The following is a 20,194-nucleotide window of genomic DNA, read 5'->3' as shown; positions in this document are numbered from 1 at the left end:
TTTTGCTGGGATTTTATAAGAAAGAATATCAGATTATTGCTTTAAAAAAAGAGCTAAAACATCTGGATCAAAGTAATTAATGACCTGCATTTATAATATTCTCTTCAGTGGCAGTTGCATCTTTTTTCATCCAGGTGCTGAATTAAGAAGAAATATCTATTGTATAACTGCAGGTTGTATCATTTATCCATGTCTGTTCATTGACACCTTATGTTGCAAATATTTGTTTTATATATGTATAAAAGAGTGGGTAGATTTGTATAGCTGAAGAGATTTTATAGATTGTTTATTATTTGGTAAGTTTGTGTAATTCATTGTTATAAAGACTTTGAATTAGAGCAGGTATATTATTAGTAAATTTCAACCACAGCTTTCTCTAAGTAAAGTGCCTTGCAGTTCATTAGAGATGAGTGTTTATGGGGTGCTAGACATACTTTACTTCTTTTTAGCATGTCTGTTCATAAGGGTCCATGTTTAATCATGATGATGCCAAAAGGATGAAATATGTATGGTGACCTCATAATGCAAGCTCTCCCCCTTCACACTTATGGCATGTTGTTGCACTCTACTCTACACTTTGTCACTTGTTCCCTCTACTCCCAACTGGCATGTTTAAATCTGTTTAGGATGGCTGTGTGGCCTAACTTACACTCTGCTTGAACTGCTATCCAGTTGTCACCGGGCTTAAAATAAAGATTCATAATAGAAGTTAGAAGATCTGGAACTGTCTGTCAATATGTCCCTTGAACGGCAAGCTACTCAGCTTGGTCCTTCTCTCTATCATAATACTAAAGTTATAGCCACTATTTCTGAATTTGAATCTATGCACATACATTTTCCTAATAATTTTTAAAGTAATAGCAGCCTCTTTCTCTTCCCTTTGTTATGAGTTTTTCTTCTTTGATGTATATAGAAACCTATATCTTCAGCTGAGTAGAATGGCAGAGTGTTTGGATGCATGGTTGGATGGGTATGCTTAGATTCTCAATTCTTAGTCTGTGAAAAAATATAGCAGTGCAGTCATCTTCACCCCTTTTATGCCTTCAATGCCTTCTTCAATGTCTTCTATGTTCTTTGGACTATGATTCTAGTTATCTCCAACCCATAAAGCTAAAGTAACAATCACCCACCTTAGTGACACAAATTTTGCCCAAATTTCAATATAGCTTCCTCTAACCTTTCACAAAAATGTTAAATAAAAACATTGGTACAAAATAAAAACTTCTATCAGAACCAAAATATTTATCAGAATCATCATAATATAATCTCAACCAGTGGTGGGATTTTTTTTACTACCGGTTCTGTGGGTGTGGCTTGGTGGGCGTGGCAGGGGAAGGATACTGTAAAATCTCCATTCCCTCTTCACTTCTGGGGAAAGGTTACCACCCGTTCTCTGAACTACTCAAAATTTCCCCTACCGGTTCTCTAGAACTGGTCAGAACCTGCTGAATACCACCTCTGATCTCAACCTAATCAGACCTGGCATAGAGTTATGCATTCTGTCTAATATTTATGCATTAGCCATGTAGTATGGCTGTAGTAGTATTATTAATCCTTTTTATCTTCTTTGTTTTCCCCTCTTATATTGGTATTGTTGGTATCATCATCATCATCCTATTGCTTTGCGTGTACACTGAGAGCACCAGAGAAAATTCCTTGTGTGTCTAATCCCACATGGCTAAATAAAGTATTCAATTCAATAAAAATGATAATATACATTTAAACAGTATGACTGAATAACGGATTGGATGTCAGTAACATGTTTTTGATAATCAGGTTGTGATGGGGAGGTAATCCTGCTGGCACTGTAAATATGATGGCTTATTGAGTTAAACGAGCAAATGGGTGTCTAGATCAACACCATCTTCCCAATACAGAGTCCTCACTTTGGAGCAACACAGTGTTCTACCACCTTCATTATCTTCACTTTTCATGTGTTTATTTTTATAGGAATAGGTGTAATTTAATTTCTTTCTCATTGTCCAATTTCCAAAATTCTCTCTTTGGAGTTCTATATTGGCTGTTTTAAACTTGGAATGAAGTGTGGTTGTTGTACATATTTCACAATAGAAAACCAAGATGACAGTGTTTAATAGGAAGATAATAATATAGCCACCCCATTCAAAAAAGTTTTCTTTCATGTCCCCAAGGTAGGGAAAAGTAAGCCATGAAAAATTCTATCTGCTGTTATTTCTGATGTTTGTAATTTAATGGAATTTTTTATAGTATTCTTTAGAATCTGAACATCCTATTTCTATGTTTCTCCTTTTGTCTACGTAAAAACAATATTGCTTTCATGGTATCAGTAAACCTAGAGGGCTACAATCAAGGGAAGCATCAAAAAAACAAGTTGCAAATTAACATAAGGCTTTTATGTTTTATTTTCTTCCTTTCAATCCTATTGGATTCTCAGAGAGTCTGAACAAGTCCCTGCAGAAATATATTGGCAAGATATTTCAGAAATGGTTTGCCCTTGCCTCCTTCCTGTGTCTGAAAGAAATGACTCGCCTTCAATCACCCAGCTGGCTCCTCCATGTTGCCAGTACACTAAACTGGGTCTCAAATCTAAAATAAAATCTGTTTGTTTTTGAGATTCCTAATACGGGGAAATAGCTCTAATGACTTTGTGAAATCTTGTTTTTTGAGTTTCTGATACAACATACGCTGTTTTCATGCTCTGTAGGTAAAAGTTCTCAAGTTAAATTGTTTTCCCAACTGAAAGCAAATAGCAAACAGCAAACTGAAAGCAAATAGCTTTCAGACTAGGGAAGTATTTGGATATAATCACCCAATCCAGGGCAAGACTTTGTAAGTTTTATTATCACTATATAAAAGAGCCCAGAAGCTTTTATATGTGATGTCGAATAATTTGTATGTTGTTGCTGTGCTATGAGTTAATACAATTTTGACCATGCGTGAGGAGAAGCTAAAGAAGAGTTGCAATTACATTCTAAGTAGTAAATGAGGCCTTCTATCAAGTTATTAATGTGAATGCTGTTGTTTGGAAGAGTAAATTAAGATCATGGTTTGGAGAGGAATAGAGAATCTACTCTGCTTTAATCTACGCAAAGGATTTTACTTGCTTCTCTCATAAAATCATTTCTCTGGAAATATCCTTTTACCCACAATGCAACCAATAAGGTTTTAAAATATATTCACATGCAGTATTTTCATCCACCCATTTAGTTTTATTGAATAAATTAGCATAAACCGAGACAAGCAAAGGGAATATATTTTTTCTTTTTTCTTTCTTTTTTTCTGCTGTTCCCATCCTATAAGTATGTCATTGCAAATGGTTTTCATATGTAATGAAGGGTGGTTACTAAATAATATCTTCACTATTCTGCAAAATACAGCAATCAGTGTGTTCTGTCCCAAGACTCAATCTTCTACCCTCATCATAGGTATTCAGATTGTATATAAAGCCAGATCATTTAATATAAGCAAGCAGAAAACATTCTGAAGAGCTGAAAGAATATTGTGTTGAAGCAGAGGCTTCAAGGGATCTGCAGTAAATCTAAATAGTTGAGTGAAAACTAGCAGTGTGATGTATTCAGGTAGGTTACTGCAATGTGAATGGTCAACAACACTTGGCAGGTTCTATTGTTGCCTTAGGCAGATTATTTTTCCAATATCTTTGGAGAAGAATGTAGTTTCTGGATCATAAGACAATGTTTCTTTTTCTTTTTCTTTTAATAAAGTTTTATTTGGGTTTTCAAACATACAAAATACAAGTAAAACATCTTTTTTGAAAATAGCATGGTCTCGGGTTGAACTTCTTTATACAGACACAAACTCAATTTCATGCTCATTTTTGTGTTCTATTCCATATCTTATACTATTCTATATTTTCTATATAGTTTTTCCCCTCTTTTAATTTTCTCAATTTTATTTTGATTATCTCATCTCAATTCAAATCATTATATTTATACTCTAGTCTGTTCTGTTTCAATTTCATATTATCTTTTCTCATTAAGTAAATTTTCTCCTGTAGTTACTAATTGGAGTATGACACCTTTATATCTTTTAATTATATCCATTCAACTCTTATTTAAACTTCAATATATACCTTAAGGTTATGACCTTCAATATAATACATAATACATAACTTCCAATCAAATTCTGCTTGGTACATTCTTATAATACACACTATATTCTTTAAAAAAAAGGATTATAAATATATGTAATTATAAACCCTCATTCCACTCCAATTCAGTGCTATCATTAATAATCATTAAAATCTTGACATCTTTAACATTTCTTTTCAATTAAATATCATACTTCCTTAAAGACACATATAATCTCCATAAGTAATTTTCCCTTATTTCTCTTCATGTATGTTTTGTAAATCATTAAATATTCATTTTGTTACATTTATTTATTGACAAGCATTCTACTGAGTTATGATAGCTATTTTATCAAACATTTTAATCATACATTGTTTCATATTTTCTGAAATTATTTCTATTTCTATAACAATACTATCTTATGTACCTTTGCAGACTCCCTTTCTCCATTAGATTTTCACCCATTATCTCTAAATAGGCCCTGTTTCTCTATATTTTGTTTCTGTCCTATATAACTTCTTTTCCTTTCTTTCTTCCCTCTCATCTTCTCCCTCCCCTTTTTACCCCTTTGTCTCTCTACTTCTCTCTTCTGCATTTCCCTCTTCTGTTGCTTTCTGATTTTATACTTATTTTTCACTGTATTCTTTTTTGGGGTTGTTTTTCCCAATCTTAAACTTTCCATTCTCTTTCCCCCCTTTCCTCCCCCCCCACCTAAGATTATTTGTTCATTAAAGATAGCTTCTTCTTTGTCGCAATCTCCTTGTTCTGCAGGCATTTCTTGTTGTTTCTCATAGTTCCAAATCTCCATTTCTAAGAACTGGAATACGAAGCCAAAAGAACCTCTCCCTTCTTGTGCATCTTCTTTGTACTTTTTAAGTTCCATTTTCAGTTCTTCTAAAAGTGGAGCCATTTTAAACAGTTTTAAACAACCACCCGATTGATTTTAGTCATTCAAATACAATAACCAAGAATCCAGAGATCACCAAGTAATCCAAATAGTCCCAAGCTGTTTCTTCTTATTTCTTTTTCCACTTTCTCTTCCTGGGGTTTTACTATTTTGTTGCAATGTTTCAGTTAAAATGTATCTTTTGGAAGTCTTGTTGAGATTTTGCTGTAAGTTCTTTTTAATTCCAGGCGGTCTCCTCCCTTCCAGACCCTGCCCTTTTATTCTTTTTCTCTCCTTTCATGTTTTCAAAAGCTTTTAATTATCCAGAAATCTTTATTATCCCTTTGACTTTTTATTTTCAGCATTAAATGCCTATTAATGTCAAAGTGGATTTTTTTTCCAATTTCTTGCTTAAGTCTCTTAGCTGTCAGTATAGGAAAAGGAGAAAAAAACCCAAATCTTTTCCCTTTTCTCTTTCCTTTGCAGCTTAAAAATCTTCTTAGGGAACAATGTTATTGTTTTTTTTTTAATAGTTTCAATTCCAGGGTACCTTATTGTTGCTTTTGCTGTTTGACCCAGTCAACCAAAACTTTCTCTTCTTATCTTCCTCCTGCACATTCTTTTCCAGTCGAGTTCTTCTTTGTGGTGGCCATTTCTGACCACCGCTACAACCGCCTTCGGGAAAGGGAGTAATGGCCAGCTGAGGAGGAGAGATACGGCTCTCCTCAACCCTGCAGGCAGTCTCCCCCTTCTTCACCACCTCTACGGGGTGGCTTAGCTCCGAAACTAGCCGGCTCGGGGTGCTCCAGCGGTGAGCACGGATCGAAACCGCGTAGAGATGTGGTTTCGGTCTGTCACCGAAGAAGCTCAAACCGGAAGTCCATAAGGCAGTGTTTCTTGTGGTGGCTTTAAGATTTTCTGGTTGGAGAATTCTGGAACTTGAACTCTATACAGTTTAAAGTCATCAAGGTTGAGCAACATTGACATATAGAGTGGCACATTGTCACTGCAGATGGCTGGAAGTGTTTCTTATATTAAAGACAAGCAATACTGGTCAATCCATTGCCTAAGTTATTTTAGCTTCTTTTTGCAGTTGTTGGTTGAGGTTGGCTGGTCCTGGCATCTGTTTCAAAGGGGAGAAGAGATTTCTGTTGGAGAGTGTTCTGATTCCCATGTACGTATGGGAATGTAAGGAAAGCCACTGGCCATTAACAAGGCCAATATCTGCTGTGATTATAGTTAATTGAGTTTTAATGTCTTGGTTATACTCTTCTATATAACTATACCCTTTGAGGGACAAGGAGTGTAGAATTATAATTTAATCCCTAAAGCTCTGCAAATGGTTTTGGTTTCCTGAAATGGTGGATTAAGTATCTGTATCACAATCTGATGAGTAAGGCAAGCCTTCCTAGAAACAAAATAACTTTGTTTCCCTGTTTCCCTGTTACTAGCATGGTGACAGGGTATGTCTCCATCTATTTTGTTAAAAAATACAGTCTACAGCCACACACACAAAAAAAATAAACAAACAAACCCAGAACTCATCTTTTCACAGAGTGCAAAATCCATCTGTAAGACTCAGAGACATCACTGTGCCCAAGGTCAGACTATAGAAGTAGTAGGTTCCCATGGATCCATGTTGTATAATGGCATATTGGTCAGAATGAGCATAACCAATCAGATGTCAGACAAAATAAGACTAAGCTACTCCCCTCTTTGTGCGAGACATCCTATATATTATACGAAACCTGAATTTCACTAATTCTACTACGCCTCTATTCAGAAGCTGCCAGATCCCTGTGGATTCTGCTGCATTCCATGCCCATTTCCAATAGCAGTATTTACAAGAGCGGGTGCAGGCCTTGTAACAACTTGAGAGTAAGCTCCCAATAAATCTCTGGATTGTATGGCAGCTCAGATTACTACAGCCTTGTTTTTTGCGTGCCAGTGTGCATGTCTACCAGTGCACTGATTTCCACTAGCAACTTCAGGGTCATCTGTTGCTGTGTGCTTTACCCCAGACAATAGCTACATTATAGCAACAAAAGAGCTTGAAGCAAAGCATGAATTAAAGGAGCATGGGAATCTGAGGTTCCTGCAGAGGTTAGGAACTCTTCCACCAGAGAGTACCAAAAGAATGACAAATGCCATAAGCATATTTTAGAATCTGGGTAAATAATTGCAGTTTGTCCCTATGCCAACTAGCAGGCACAAGCAAAAGCAGCAGCACTAAAGCTTAAGTATCTCAGGCAAAGAAAAATAGCATGAAGGGAATACCCAGAACATCCAGCATCTAATTTTCCATTGGGATCCTGGTGGCAAACGCCAGTAAAGAAAAGAATGAAATTCGAGTGGCCAGGAGAAGTATCAGAAAAATCAAAGGGAGGAAACAAGATGGAAATCCTTTGATAACTGGACCAAGCTTCATTGAGAGGAACTCCACTGGCCTAGAAAGGGGGCAGAGTAGCCAGTTGAATCAGCATCTTCTTTGCAGTCCTTGGTATTCATCAAAATACAGTAGGGGTGTCAAACTCAAGGCCTGTAGGCCAGATCTGGCCCACTGGGGTGCTTAGATCAGGCCCACAGGGTTGTCTTGGAAATAGTGAAGGACTGGCCCACAGTTGCCTCGGCCAGCGAAAATGGAGCCCAGAAGGGCCATGTATGGCCCTCCCATGCTCTGTTTTTGTTGGCAGAGGTTTGTAGAAGGCCGTTGCAGCCAAAAATGGAGGTCAGGAGCCTGTTTCCCTGGCAGAGCACGATCACAGCCACCCCTGACCTGAGTGATGTTGAGCTGGCCATGCCCCTCTGGCCCTGCCTACCATGGGCCCCTGAGGTCAAACACAGCCCTCATGTGGCCCTCAATGAAACTGAGTTTGACACCAGTGTAAAAAGGTTTTTTTTTTTTTTTTGAAAAAAGGTCATCCTAATGTGGGAGCTGCAAAAACATGTATGCTTAAAAGTGAAGTTGCTAGTTCTGCTTCCCGATCCCACTGTAAGGGATTGGAATTGGTTTCTGCATTGAACGGATGCAGTGATTTAGTTAAGGCAAAATTTTCAGCAACCCATGGACGACAACATGCAGCCTTAGGGAAACTCTTCAGAGCCTGCCTAGTAGCTGGATAGAGATAAGAAAGACAGCAAAAAATGTAGATAAATTTCAGTGTATATATGATGGTCCAGATAGGAGAACATGTAAAGACAAAAAGTCAAGTTTTCCTCTGGCTACTTTATGACTTGGATGCCACGAGGGATGCACATGTCAAGGGATGTCTTTTGACACAACTCCTAGAAGGGAGTTAGAATCAGGAGCTTGTCTCTGTATTAAACCACAGTAGCTCTTTCACAGAAGGACAAAATTAAAGGGTTCTGGAATCCCTGGGACAGCCAGGCATGGTGAACTGGTGTTTCTGATAGCGGTAAAGAAATAGATACCTTATTGTGCATTAGGATATAGACAATCTTTAAAAAAGCAGACCAAAGATCCACAAAGGAAAAGTGAGATGCATCTGGAGGAACAGAAGCAAGGACTATGCTGGGAACAATATGACAAATTGGAATCACAAACTGGTTTGCAGATCTAATATCTTGAACAAAATGGAGAAGATATGTCTCTTATTGAGTGACCATTCTGGACTTTGGAACCAGCAGAGTCGATTAGCTGGTGTGTCAGAAAGTAGGTACTAATGAGCAATGGGCACTTATAACAGATCCTTGTGGTTGAGGATGTTGCAGCATCTCCATGGTCACTCAATTGCAATTTGGCATGCTTGGTGATTGGCTTGCATTTATGACATCACATTATGCCTTGATCACATGATCACTATTTGCAACCATTATTGTTGGCTTCTGACAAAGTCAATGGGGAAATCTCCAGAAGGTTGCAAATGATGATCGCGGGACATGCGATTATGTGGGGCTTGCCTAACAAGGACAACTGGAACTACTAGAAATGGCATTGTAAGTCAGTGCAGTCACCTTATGACCACATTGCTTATTGAAAGTTTCCAGTCACAATTATTGTCAATAAGCAAGGACTGCTTTGGAAAAATGAGGGAGTTTTTCCAGAGGGACTTTAATTTTGACCAGCACCCATCCCTGTGGGAGATTCTCATCATGAGAGGCAGTCATCCACAAAGAGGTGGGTAGATTGGCAAAAACTTCCAGGTTGCCAAATGGTTAATTGTTGGTGAAACACAATTTTCCAATCTGAAGCACAAAGTGCTCAGTGAACTATAAGAGGCAGCAAGATTTTTTAAAAATCTTGCTGCCTCTTATAAAAAAAAGGGCAAGGACGCAATGTCTCTAACTAGTAAATTATATTGTTAAATTACAATATACAAGCCCATATCCATAGTCAATATATATTGAATCTAGGCATTACATTTAATATAATAATTATTTGATTATGGTAAAATTAGGATGACAAAAATGAGAGTGACACTACAAATGCAGCAACTTATTGAATTAAAGCAGTATTTAAGAACAGTCACTGTTGGAATGTTACTTTTTCTGGATATAAGAGTATCTTCCAATATCTTTGCTTCACTTTTAAGCTCATTTAATGTTATCATCAACATTTGCTTGTGCCTAAATGTTTTACGACTGGGCTAGTTAAGCTTACAGTATTTCCATGAGGAGGATTTTGTTTTAGGGAGGGCAGATATATTTTTCTACTTTAATGCTGTCCTCCTACCGGATCACTATTTGGATTTGATGGGCATTGGCATTCAAGACCATTTGGAGACCCACTGAAATTGCCCATCTTAGCCTTAGTCACTCCCTCCCCCATGTGTTTGTTTAGCCAGTTTCTGATCTCAGGTGATTATGCCTTCCCCCCCTCCCCCGCTCTGTCGCTATCATTTTCTTTCTCTTTTCCCAGTCCCTTTTGGAAACCCACGATTCTGTCGCCTCTAAGAGCTATGAGACTCCACCACCTAGTCCTGTCCTGGACCCCATGTTCAACAACCAGCCAGTTCCACCAGATGCTGTACGCATGGTGGGAATTCGTAAGACTGCTGGAGAACACTTGGTGAGCAAATGCCTTCTACAGACTGAATTTTACACCAATTGTTGGTTTTTTTTTTAATAGTATCAGAATAAATTATGTGCAAAAATATAGAATAAAATTGTTGACCCAAAGAGCTTACCATCTAACATTTGGTAGTATTGAGAAATCTATTAGATATCTGAAGAAAGTGTTACAAAACACGAACAGGTTTGATATAAACAAACTTATGATATTTGACCTGAGAATGAAAATTCATCTTTTGTTAATGATGGAGAGGTCTGAATTTAATTGTTTAGAAATAAATTGAATTATTTCCCCTTCTTTGTTTTACCAAATCATCAGACAGTGCAGTCTATTCCTGAGTCATTATAAATTGATATAATTTGTTAGCCAGGTATCCAGGTATATAATATGGGAAGAAAATGTAGAGAGGAACTGAAAAATCAGAGAGTGGGAAGAATGCTTAAAGTTTTGAAAATATCTGATTTAAGAAAAGAGAAGGAAGGGAGATTCATTGTCATTATAATTTTGGCTTCTAATTTTGCTGTCATCTAACATTGTCTTCAAAGTGTTTCTGCACTGTTTGTATTTAGTTTTACTTACGTAGTACATTTTAAATGAACATAATGCTTGCCATAAAATTTCTGGCTGTGTTAACCACAGACCAGCTGATGCCTATAACTTCTATTGCTGTGCAAGTACTTTGGAAAATTCACTTTTATGAAATCGCGTATAGCATACAAGTCCATGCCCCTCCAAATCCACAGAAAAACCTATCTCCATGGAACTGGTCCCTGGTGCCCCAAAGGTTGGGGACCGCTGCTTTATAGCCTATTAAATGTTTAGTTATGTAGTAGAATATATTAACCATATGATATTTTAAGCTTCCTATTCGAGATGTGTTGGCTATCTGTCCACATTTCACTATCTTATATTCCTTATAGATGTAACATGTATTTGAAAAAAAAAAAGGAAAAATCACCTTTAAAGGAAAAAAAAAAGAGTAGGAAGCTTGGAGAAGCTTAGGAGGACTTTTATAGATTCTTCTTAGCCAGTCTCAAACTGGCTAAGAAGACTATATAAAAGTTCCTCCTTTCCCAATACATCAAATTGACTTCATCTTGCAATTCATGAGGGAGGTTCCTAAGGTATGAGTAATAGATGCTCTTGATAACTGAGCAGAACAGGGGAAACATTATATGAATATTAGAAAGATAAATACTCTTGACTCCCCCACTAAATCCTGCTGTGTTATCTTATTGTAATGGGGGGTGTTCCAGGAAAGGATAAGTAAACAAACAAATCAATGGATCATTGAGCATATCCTACCCAAATTCTCAAGGTATGAATGGCAAGGCTCAAATTAACCTACTATGGACATATTATGCAAAGATCCAGCTCCCTGGGGAAGGTCTCATGCTAAGAAGTGGAAGGAAAGAGAAGAGAAGGACCAGTAGCAAGGTTGGTGGACTTAGTTACAGTAGTGATAGGCGCACCATTGGAAGATTGAAAGACCAGGCTGGAGACAGATGTTTGGGAAGAAAATCTATGTGCTAGGAAGTGACCATGGCCTCATGGCATGTCATCATCATCATCATCATCATCATCATCGACTTTTGAACTAAAGTCAACTCCTGGAGACTACATGGCCTACCCATCTTATTTTCTTAAAAACAACAACAGGAAAACGGTATTTCTTCATTCAAGAGGTAGGCTTTTAAAGAACTTCACAGCCTAGCCTGAAGCCTAACCAGGTTTGACTTTAGCTTTGAGTCATTTCTTTCAGACCATCCAAGGTCACCTGTAGGATCCTATGTTTGCATTTGTTTCTCTCGTCCCAGGGCGTGACTTTCCGTGTGGAGCGTGGTGAGCTGGTTATTGCACGTATCCTACATGGTGGCATGATTGATCAGCAGGGGTTGCTGCATGTGGGTGATATTATCAAGGAGGTTAATGGGCAAGAAGTGGGCAGTGATCCACGAGCCCTTCAAGAAGTGCTAAAAAATGCAAGTGGAAGTGTTGTACTCAAGATCCTGCCCAGTTACCAGGAGCCACATCCACCACGCCAGGTAGGAGAACTCATCTCATCTCTTGAGTGTGATATTGCTAATTGTGATCACTCCTAATTAGAATAAAATACAGAACATTTTTTTATTATTTTATACATCTAGAAAAGCAAAAACAAAATATGTGAACTATAACTTTGTCTTATATGTAAAATAAGACATAATAAAAATAAGGAAAATGCTAATTCATTTTTGACACTACTATTTATGTTTATTTAAGAAGTGTACAACCAACTCATCTTTAAAACAAACCTTGACCATATAAAATTATATCGTCTAACCAATACTCTGAAAGAAGGCCACTGAAAAAGCGAAAGTTGACATTTTTATCAAGCCAACCTTTAGTATCCGTTACACATATGTCTTTCCAGGAGCATGTGATAAATGTTCAAGCATGGTTAATTCAAATTTCTTAACAAATAGAAACATTGCATTTTTAAAAAAAATATAATTTAGCTACACAGCTTAAATAAACTTTCCTCAAAGAATTTGATTCACCATAGCATGAATAATCAACCAAATAAGAAAAAAAAAACAAGGAATAACTAAAGCAGAGTTTGACAGTGTGTTTTTTAAATGGTTCAATTATCTGACATATAATTTTGATTATAGATAATCCTCACTTTACAATCATTCATTTAGTGAACATTCAAAGTTATAATGGCACTGAAAAAAGTGATGTATGATGATTTTTCACACTTACGACCATTGTAGCATCCCCATGGTCACGTGATCAAAATTCAGTTGCTTGGCAACTGGTTCATATTTATGATGGTTGCAGTGTCCTGGGGGTCATGTGATCACCTTCTATGACCTTCTGACAAGCAATGGGGAGGCCAGATTCACTTAACAACTCAACAACAGCAGTGATTCATTTAACAACTATGGCAAGAAATGTTGTAAAATGGGGCAAAACTCACTTAACTGTCTTGCCTAACAATAGAAATTTTTGGTTTAGCTGTGGTCATAAGTCAAAGACTACCTGTAATTAATCTTGTGCTAAGATTATAAGAAATGTAATTGTCTCTTAAAACCTGAGACCACTGATTTTGTAGTATTAGGAAATTCCAGTTCTCTGTTCTAAATGTCTTGTGTATTATTTCTATCTATTTAATAAGGTTTTAAAAGTGTTGATAAAAAGATTCCCGATTTATCTTCTGGGGAAAAAAATGTTCTCCAGTAAGTTCACAGGAATTTCCAAGGACGTCAATATATTTGAGCTCAAGAATGTAACATATTTTTCAGCTGATTGTATTGCTGCTCACTTATTTCTGAATTATCAAAACTTGTTAAATAGTGGTGGGAAGGAGTAATTCAACTTTCTTTTCCCATTTGATTCACTAAATTAAGAGTTAGGAAAACTGATGCCCTTCAAGTATCTTTATAAACGTTTCCGAACAATTTTAAATTAAAAAAAATTAAATTAAATTAAAAAGTACATCAATGTAAATGGAGGTGGAACAAGAGAATGTTGCCCCTCTCACAGTTGGCATGGAGCGTAAGTCTTGAGCTTAATCAGGAAGAGAAATTGCCAAAGACTCCATAACACCTTAATACAGAACTTGAATGGGATTATAGGCTAAAGTGAGTGAAAGTGACATATCAGAAATCAACTTTCATTGTAATTGAAACTGAATGATGTCATTCTTCATTCCTGATAAGTTTCTGCTCAGGGGAAAGAGATACATCTGGAGACTTAGCCTGACCTAGTCCTCCCCATCTCTGTTTTTTCCTTAGCCAGGTTATTTTTCTTTCTGCTCCGCCACATGGAGCTTTCCTTATGTCATGTGGAGAGATTTAAATATGAATTAATGCATGAGTGCTTTGGGCAAAGTGGTGTAAGAATTTAATAAGCAGATGTCAACTCAGTTATATACGGCCCACTAATGTCATCACGACAATGAAAAACTACAGGTTTCCCACACATTCCTTTGCTAATGTAATCCTAGATGACCTGAAAACTGCTATGAGCAAATTCATGCTGAGAAGTCAAAACTTTAAAATCATGTTCTTGTTTGGCGTAAACCAGTTTGGTCCTTATTTTCATGTGAACCTCTGAACTGTCTCTTAGTCCTTCAGAGTATACATGAATGTGGAAAAAAGCTAAAAAAAACCCCTTACTTCTCCCTAGGGTACTTCAAAACTGATCAATATTTGTTGGCTTGCCATGTAAGAGGGTACCACTAACTGTGTAAAACGGGGGTGTCAAACTTGCGTCATCATGGTGGCGTTACATGACATATTGGGACTTCGCTAAATCAGGCATAGGCATGGCCAACACATGATGCCTCTGGCCCACAGGCCAAGAGTTTGACAGCCCTGGTGTAAAAGTTAACCTATATCTTTTCCGTATGTGTTGGGATTACCAATCTCAGAATTCCCCGCCAGTATGCTCAAAAGAAATTCTAGTACTTCTGAAAGGAGTAGATTGAGAAAGATTGCAATATCAGATTAGTACATTGCACTAAGCCAAAGTTAAATAACAATGGTTTATTTTATAAACTACAATTGGTTAAATTGTACAAGATTATAAATCAAAGCCAGATAAATCACACTGTGGCAAGCTCTTGTAGAAACTTGTTTCTTGTCTTCCATTCTTCAGTTCTATCCAATCCAAACTTTTTTAGTTACTTTTAGTATATTTCATGAAACTTGCAAACAAGTGCTATAGAAACCACAACCCGTGTTCTTTTCTGCTGACAATTCTACAGGGACTTTCGTCACCAACTGCTTACCCCCTTTTATTTAAATTTCTGGGGAACTCTGATAATATTTATTTGCATTATTTGTTAAATAACCACGATAAATCTGTCTCTCCAAAAAAAGAGAAAAATTTGCCACATTATGTGTAAACTTTGCCCATTAATAGTTAATAGTAGTCATTGATATTAGGGGTTAACTTTGCTTTTTTCCCTCCTGAATATCTTTTTATTAGACAATGACTGAAATAAAGTTTCTGTCTATCTAAAAGGTATCTCTAACCTTTTTAGGACTTGGACATGTGCTGTGGGCATTACCTAAATTATTTGGAAGGTGACAGCTCCGAATTTTTTGCCATGGTAGATAAAGCCAACGAGTCAGCACCAGTTTACCAGAAACAAAATATGTAATATTTGCTATCCTTTCACTTTTCAAATGTATTCTGTCATTCTCAGTTTACCATTATTTTTTGAGAGGAGGGAAACAGGTAGATCAGAAATCACCTACAAGTTCTTCTTTTCTATGCATGATTATCATGCTGATGAATTTTTTTTGAGTTAAAATATTATTAAAGTTTGGATCTTTGCTTTGAATCAGGACCAAGTATCTTTTCTTGTATTGAAAAATCTACATAGGTAGGAGGAGCAAAGAACCATATACATTCCATGAGATCTGACTGAGGGTTTATTGGTGTCCCTACATGCCATATTGAGGACTTCTGTACTAGCTGCTAATAGACCCTTCTTATTTCACTTCAGTGAGCGTAACAAATAGATGATAGCTAATTAAGGTGCATGGAAATCCAGCAAGCTTATGCATGTAAATGCATTTGTAAAGCTATACTTGTGTGGAGGAAGCTTCTCTAACTAGAATTGAGTACAAATACACTTTATTATGGTGGAAGGGTCAGTTGAGAATGGGTAGTGTATTTAGCTTTAATGCTTCAACTTTTTTGGGGGAAGGATACAGATGAGATGGATGAAATCCCCATCACAGGTGGGTATTTGAATTCCAGTTTGGAGAGACTACTGTGGATACAATTTACATGAAAGGAAAAAGACAGAGAAAGGGTTAAACGTGGCTTCCACCTTCGGTCCTTGAATATAGATTGCCTTTTCCCTCACGGTGACCTTCCGTACTTTGCTAACACCCAGCAAAATTGTCAAGCTATAGCTACATGAATTAGCTTTTGCTAAATTAAAATTAGCTTCACAGTAAAAAAAAATATGCCTTATCATTTTCAGCCTCTGCCTTGGGCTTACTTGTAATTTATGCTTGGACAGTGACATTAGTCTAATTTCAATTCCTCAGCCCATGCCTGCAGCACATGTACAACTACTTTCAGCCAATAAATCCCCAGTCTGCATTTTCTTTTCCAAAGAACTCCACATCCAATTCTCTTTTACTATACATACAGTTGAATTCTTAATGCTGTGCGTTGTAGAAATGTTGAGGGAAAAATCCAGAAGTGATTTGGGGAAGAGATGAACGGAAATTTCTTTCCACCTTTGTTGTTGAACAAATATGGACTCTCAGAGTTCCTTCACAAATCCCAGTCTTTGTTCCATCTCTGCAAGCTTTTGTATGTGGAGGAAGGGGAGTGTGAATGAAATGTCCTGTACAGACAGGCTCAGATATGACTGTTTCCCCGGAGACATCAACAATTTTGTGCGGGTTGGAGTGCAAATAAAAGGAGTCTTATGATGCAGGGTGGAAAAAAATAAATAAAAACCCTACAAGTGCTTTTCATTTGCTGCCTTCCACTGCCAGGATCCATTGTTCAAAAAAGAGAGAACTGGCAGAATGGATCCTGTACTGACCATGCTCTTATTTTGTGGTTTCTGTTTTTTATTATATGTAGGCTATGACTTTGATTGTTGGATTGTTGTTTTCAGGTCACAAAGAGGGCTGTTGTTAGCAATGGAGGAAAGTTACTACATCAAGCCATCTGCATAAGCAGAATCTGAGCCATTCCAACGTATTCAGATGAAAGCGTAGCTAAGAACACGGCTTACCTGTTTGATTGCACACTTCTTTGGATTTTGAGATGCAATTCTGGGGCTGTGTAAGAAAACATGAATTCTGAGAAAAGCAGCACACAAAAAGACATGGATCAGGATGTATTAGGAAATTATAAGGATAGCAATTTATTAATAAATTGTGCCAAAGAAAAAACAACCAGGGGGCTCCTCTCCTTTCACTTTCATCTTTTAAGCAATTTTACTATCTTAGCTTTACATTCTGTATTCCTAGCTTTGTGGAGCCAGTTGTGCAGTGTAGGTGAATCTTAATCTTTCTTCTGATCAAGAAAAACACAATAGAATCAGGAATTCGTTTTTCTGGTGTTTACCTTATTAAGGCTTTTAGAAGAATTATTTCCAAAGTCCACAAGTATTACACTATATCAAGCAAATCAATGTAATGAGGCAGCAATACTGGATCATAGAATGCTTAATGAGCCAGTAATGATAAATCTCAATTCCCCAAAGATCTCCAGGTTTTTTTGTTTTGTTCCAAACCTGATAAGTTAGAGTTCAATGACTCTTGATCATTTGTTTGATTCGTATTCTTCACAATTCTTTTATCCAACTTATAGTGCTGGGATAAGGGATAAAGAGAAGTTTGTGACCTTAGACTGAGTGAAAGGTTGCTAAATTTATTTATATGTGTTATGATAAAATTGATAAAAATTGGAAATCGCTTCCTTATATATTTCTTTTTTCCGTTCTTTTTATATTCCAACTTTTTCTCTTTTAGTTCTTTCTATTCTATTTTCTTTTAGTTTGTTTTAGATTTTATTATTACAATCTCCTTCTTCTTCCTAGTGCAGGGTCCGCTTTTTGGATCATTGAATTCCACTTTGCACAGTCAGTTGTGACTCTAGGGGGTAGGCCCGTGGCTGGCATATCTTTGTTGATGGTGTCTTGCCATTTCTGTTTTGGATGCCTGCAAGATTGCCAGCCGTTGACTTCTAGTTGGTAGGCAGTCTTGGCAACAGTAGAAAGTATAAAGGAACAATTCTTCTTACATAGCTTCGTTTTCCTCTCTCAGATATTTGTGAAGGCGCATTTTGACTATGATCCAGTCACTGACAACCTCATTCCCTGCAAGGAAGCTGGTCTGAAATTTGTAGCTGGAGATCTTCTTCAGATTGTCAACCAGGATGATCCCAACTGGTGGCAGGTATCATCAGCCTTATGTCTGTCAATGAACTCTGTGTAATATTGGGTCAATGTTAGGCAGAGCTAGGCAATTGACTAATGTAGAGGGTCTTTAGAGCAGAACAGCATCCCAATTATTCTTCCAGAATCCTCAGCCGTGCCAATATCTTAGAGTCTATTTTTTATCCCTAAACTAGCATGCTATTTTTTGGTGTAATGGAGAGGATCCTGACCAATTGCTAATTTATGTAGTATCTGTAACCTGGAATAGGAATAAGAATGGGGACAACACACATTGTTTCAGGCAGCAAAGTATTTTGAGCCCTTCATGGTAATTTATAACTGTTTACTAAAAAGCTTAGCACTACAGTAAAGCTAACAAGCTTCAGTTCAAAGGAGCATAATTTAATCTCTTTGCACATTTGTATCAAGATTGTTGTTTAATCCAGGGGTCCTCCATCTATGGGCTGTGGCCCATTACCAGGCCATGGGCTAATTGCCATTGGGCCACATGAATGGCCGTCTGAAGCATGCGCCATTGTGTGCACACAGGCAGGAGCCTCATTGTAGGTACTCACAGCCCCACTTGCGCAAGCGTTGCCATGACTTTCGCAGGCACATGCATACGTGTGCACATGCATGTGCCCCTCCCACAAAATCATCCCCTTCCCCTGGTCCAGGCCACCAACCCGGAAGGGTTGGGGAATTCTGGTTAAATCCATCTTGTTAGTGAGCGAGTATTTTGGGTAGAACCAGAAAAACAAATTCAAGGTAAATTGAAATCTAAACGGGGCGGAATAGAACCTGTAATCTCCCCAACTTATTTTCACTTAATTAAACCCCTGATGTCTCCACCATCTCCCCCCCACCCTTTTTTTTTTTGAAGTGATACAATTCCTGCCAATTGCTCTACCTTCTTGCTCTCCTTTCTTACATGTTACGAATTTTTTTCCCTGCTATGTTGGAAGTTTGTTCCAACTTCAGCCAAGCTATTTATATTGTGCTTAGACACATACCGTTTTTCTCAAATTTACTCTGTTCTGGATTGTTATAAGAGGTGGTGGAAGAAGTTAGCCAGAAGGCAATATGATATAATTATATAATATTAAATGAAGCACAGCATGGTGAAGCTGCCACTGCTGTGCTAAAAGCAAATAGGAAGATGCTGCCACTGCTAAAACCAGAACTGGAGTGTGGAAAAGAGGATGACATCAATACTTCTGACAGAGTTGGTTAAAATGGGAGTTTATTTTTTTTTGTTAAAAGTGTTTTTTTAGGACTCTTCCATGTGACTCTTGAAATCAAATTTGAATTAGGAATGGGTTGAGCATTACCAGTGCACATATTTTGTTTGATTCTTATCCCAGAGAGGAAGATTGAGCTCCCTCAAAGAAATATAAATTTGATATATTTTGAGATGCTGAATTCTGCCTACCACTTGGTGGCAATTATTTGAGGTTTCTGCCATTGCAGTGAGACCACCCTTGTTTCCATTTGATCACCCCATTATTCTTTCTTTCCATGTACCTTTGATGCAGTAAGAGAATAAAGTTGTGGGTTTATAGAACATGCGCAAAAATTGGAACTTATTTCCCAATGCTAGAAATAAACAAGGAGACAGAGTAGCACAGCCTTGCTATGACAGCAGCCCTACTATTTAAAAAAGTTCCACAGAAGTAACTGCTTTATAATGGTTTTCCTCGGAATTTAATGAAAACATGGAGTGCCAATGCAAACCACCGGAGGCCGAACTGGTCAGGGATTGATAGGGCAGTCTCATAACTACATACACTCTTGAGAATGTTACCAAAGTTTGCCTCAATTATTAAAGTTTCTAAAGCACAGAATCTAAAGAAGCTAAAGCAGTTTCCTTAGTTGATCAAGAAGTTTCCTTCATTATATGAAATGAAAATTGGTAGGAAGAAAATGCAAGAATTTCTCTGCCTAGCACTGTCTGTTTACCCAGAGGAAATGCCTGTTGAGGACCCTACTTGATGCTCAAACCTCCCTTTGTTTTTGCAGGCCTGCCATGTGGAAGGTGGCAGTGCAGGGCTGATCCCAAGCCAGCTGCTGGAAGAGAAGCGCAAGGCTTTTGTGAAGCGTGACCTCGAAGTCACACCAACTTCAGGTAAAAGGCAAAGATCCTGTCAGCAGTAGAATTGGAACTACTTAGGAACATGGAAAACAAGGGTCTCCATAATGTCAACAAGACCAATAGAAAATTAGTGCCACATGTCCATTTTAGAGATCAAGCTACAAGCATCTGTGAAGATCAAAGGTCTAAAGAACACAAGAGAGCCTTGCTG

The 20,194-nt window shown here is 37.5% G+C and overlaps 1 protein-coding gene across 18 annotated transcripts in view; it reads left to right on the top strand.

Annotated features, from left to right (window-relative positions):
- The window catches only part of MPP2 (MAGUK p55 scaffold protein 2), a 98,160-nt gene that overhangs the window by 43,876 nt on the left and 34,090 nt on the right, over window positions 1-20,194 (top strand). For all 18 annotated transcript variants that reach the window (XR_015740285.1, XR_015740284.1, XM_087917438.1 and 15 more), the window contains 4 exons: window positions 9,833-9,982; window positions 11,803-12,030; window positions 17,779-17,910; window positions 19,911-20,016. Coding sequence is in view for 16 of the 18 variants with exons in the window: in XM_087917438.1 (XP_087773564.1) it covers window positions 9,833-9,982; window positions 11,803-12,030; window positions 17,779-17,910; window positions 19,911-20,016 (616 nt within the window). In the remaining 2 variants the exon portion in view is untranslated. The remainder of the gene's footprint in view (window positions 1-9,832; window positions 9,983-11,802; window positions 12,031-17,778; window positions 17,911-19,910; window positions 20,017-20,194) is intronic.

This window comes from Pseudonaja textilis, chromosome Z (genome assembly GCF_049901715.1).
Source record: "Pseudonaja textilis isolate UNSWEBS1 chromosome Z, rPseTex1.2, whole genome shotgun sequence".
NCBI classification, from domain to species: Eukaryota; Metazoa; Chordata; class Lepidosauria; order Squamata; family Elapidae; genus Pseudonaja; species Pseudonaja textilis.
Note: the sequence above shows the minus strand (reverse complement) of the source record. Positions and strands in the feature narration are given on the sequence as shown.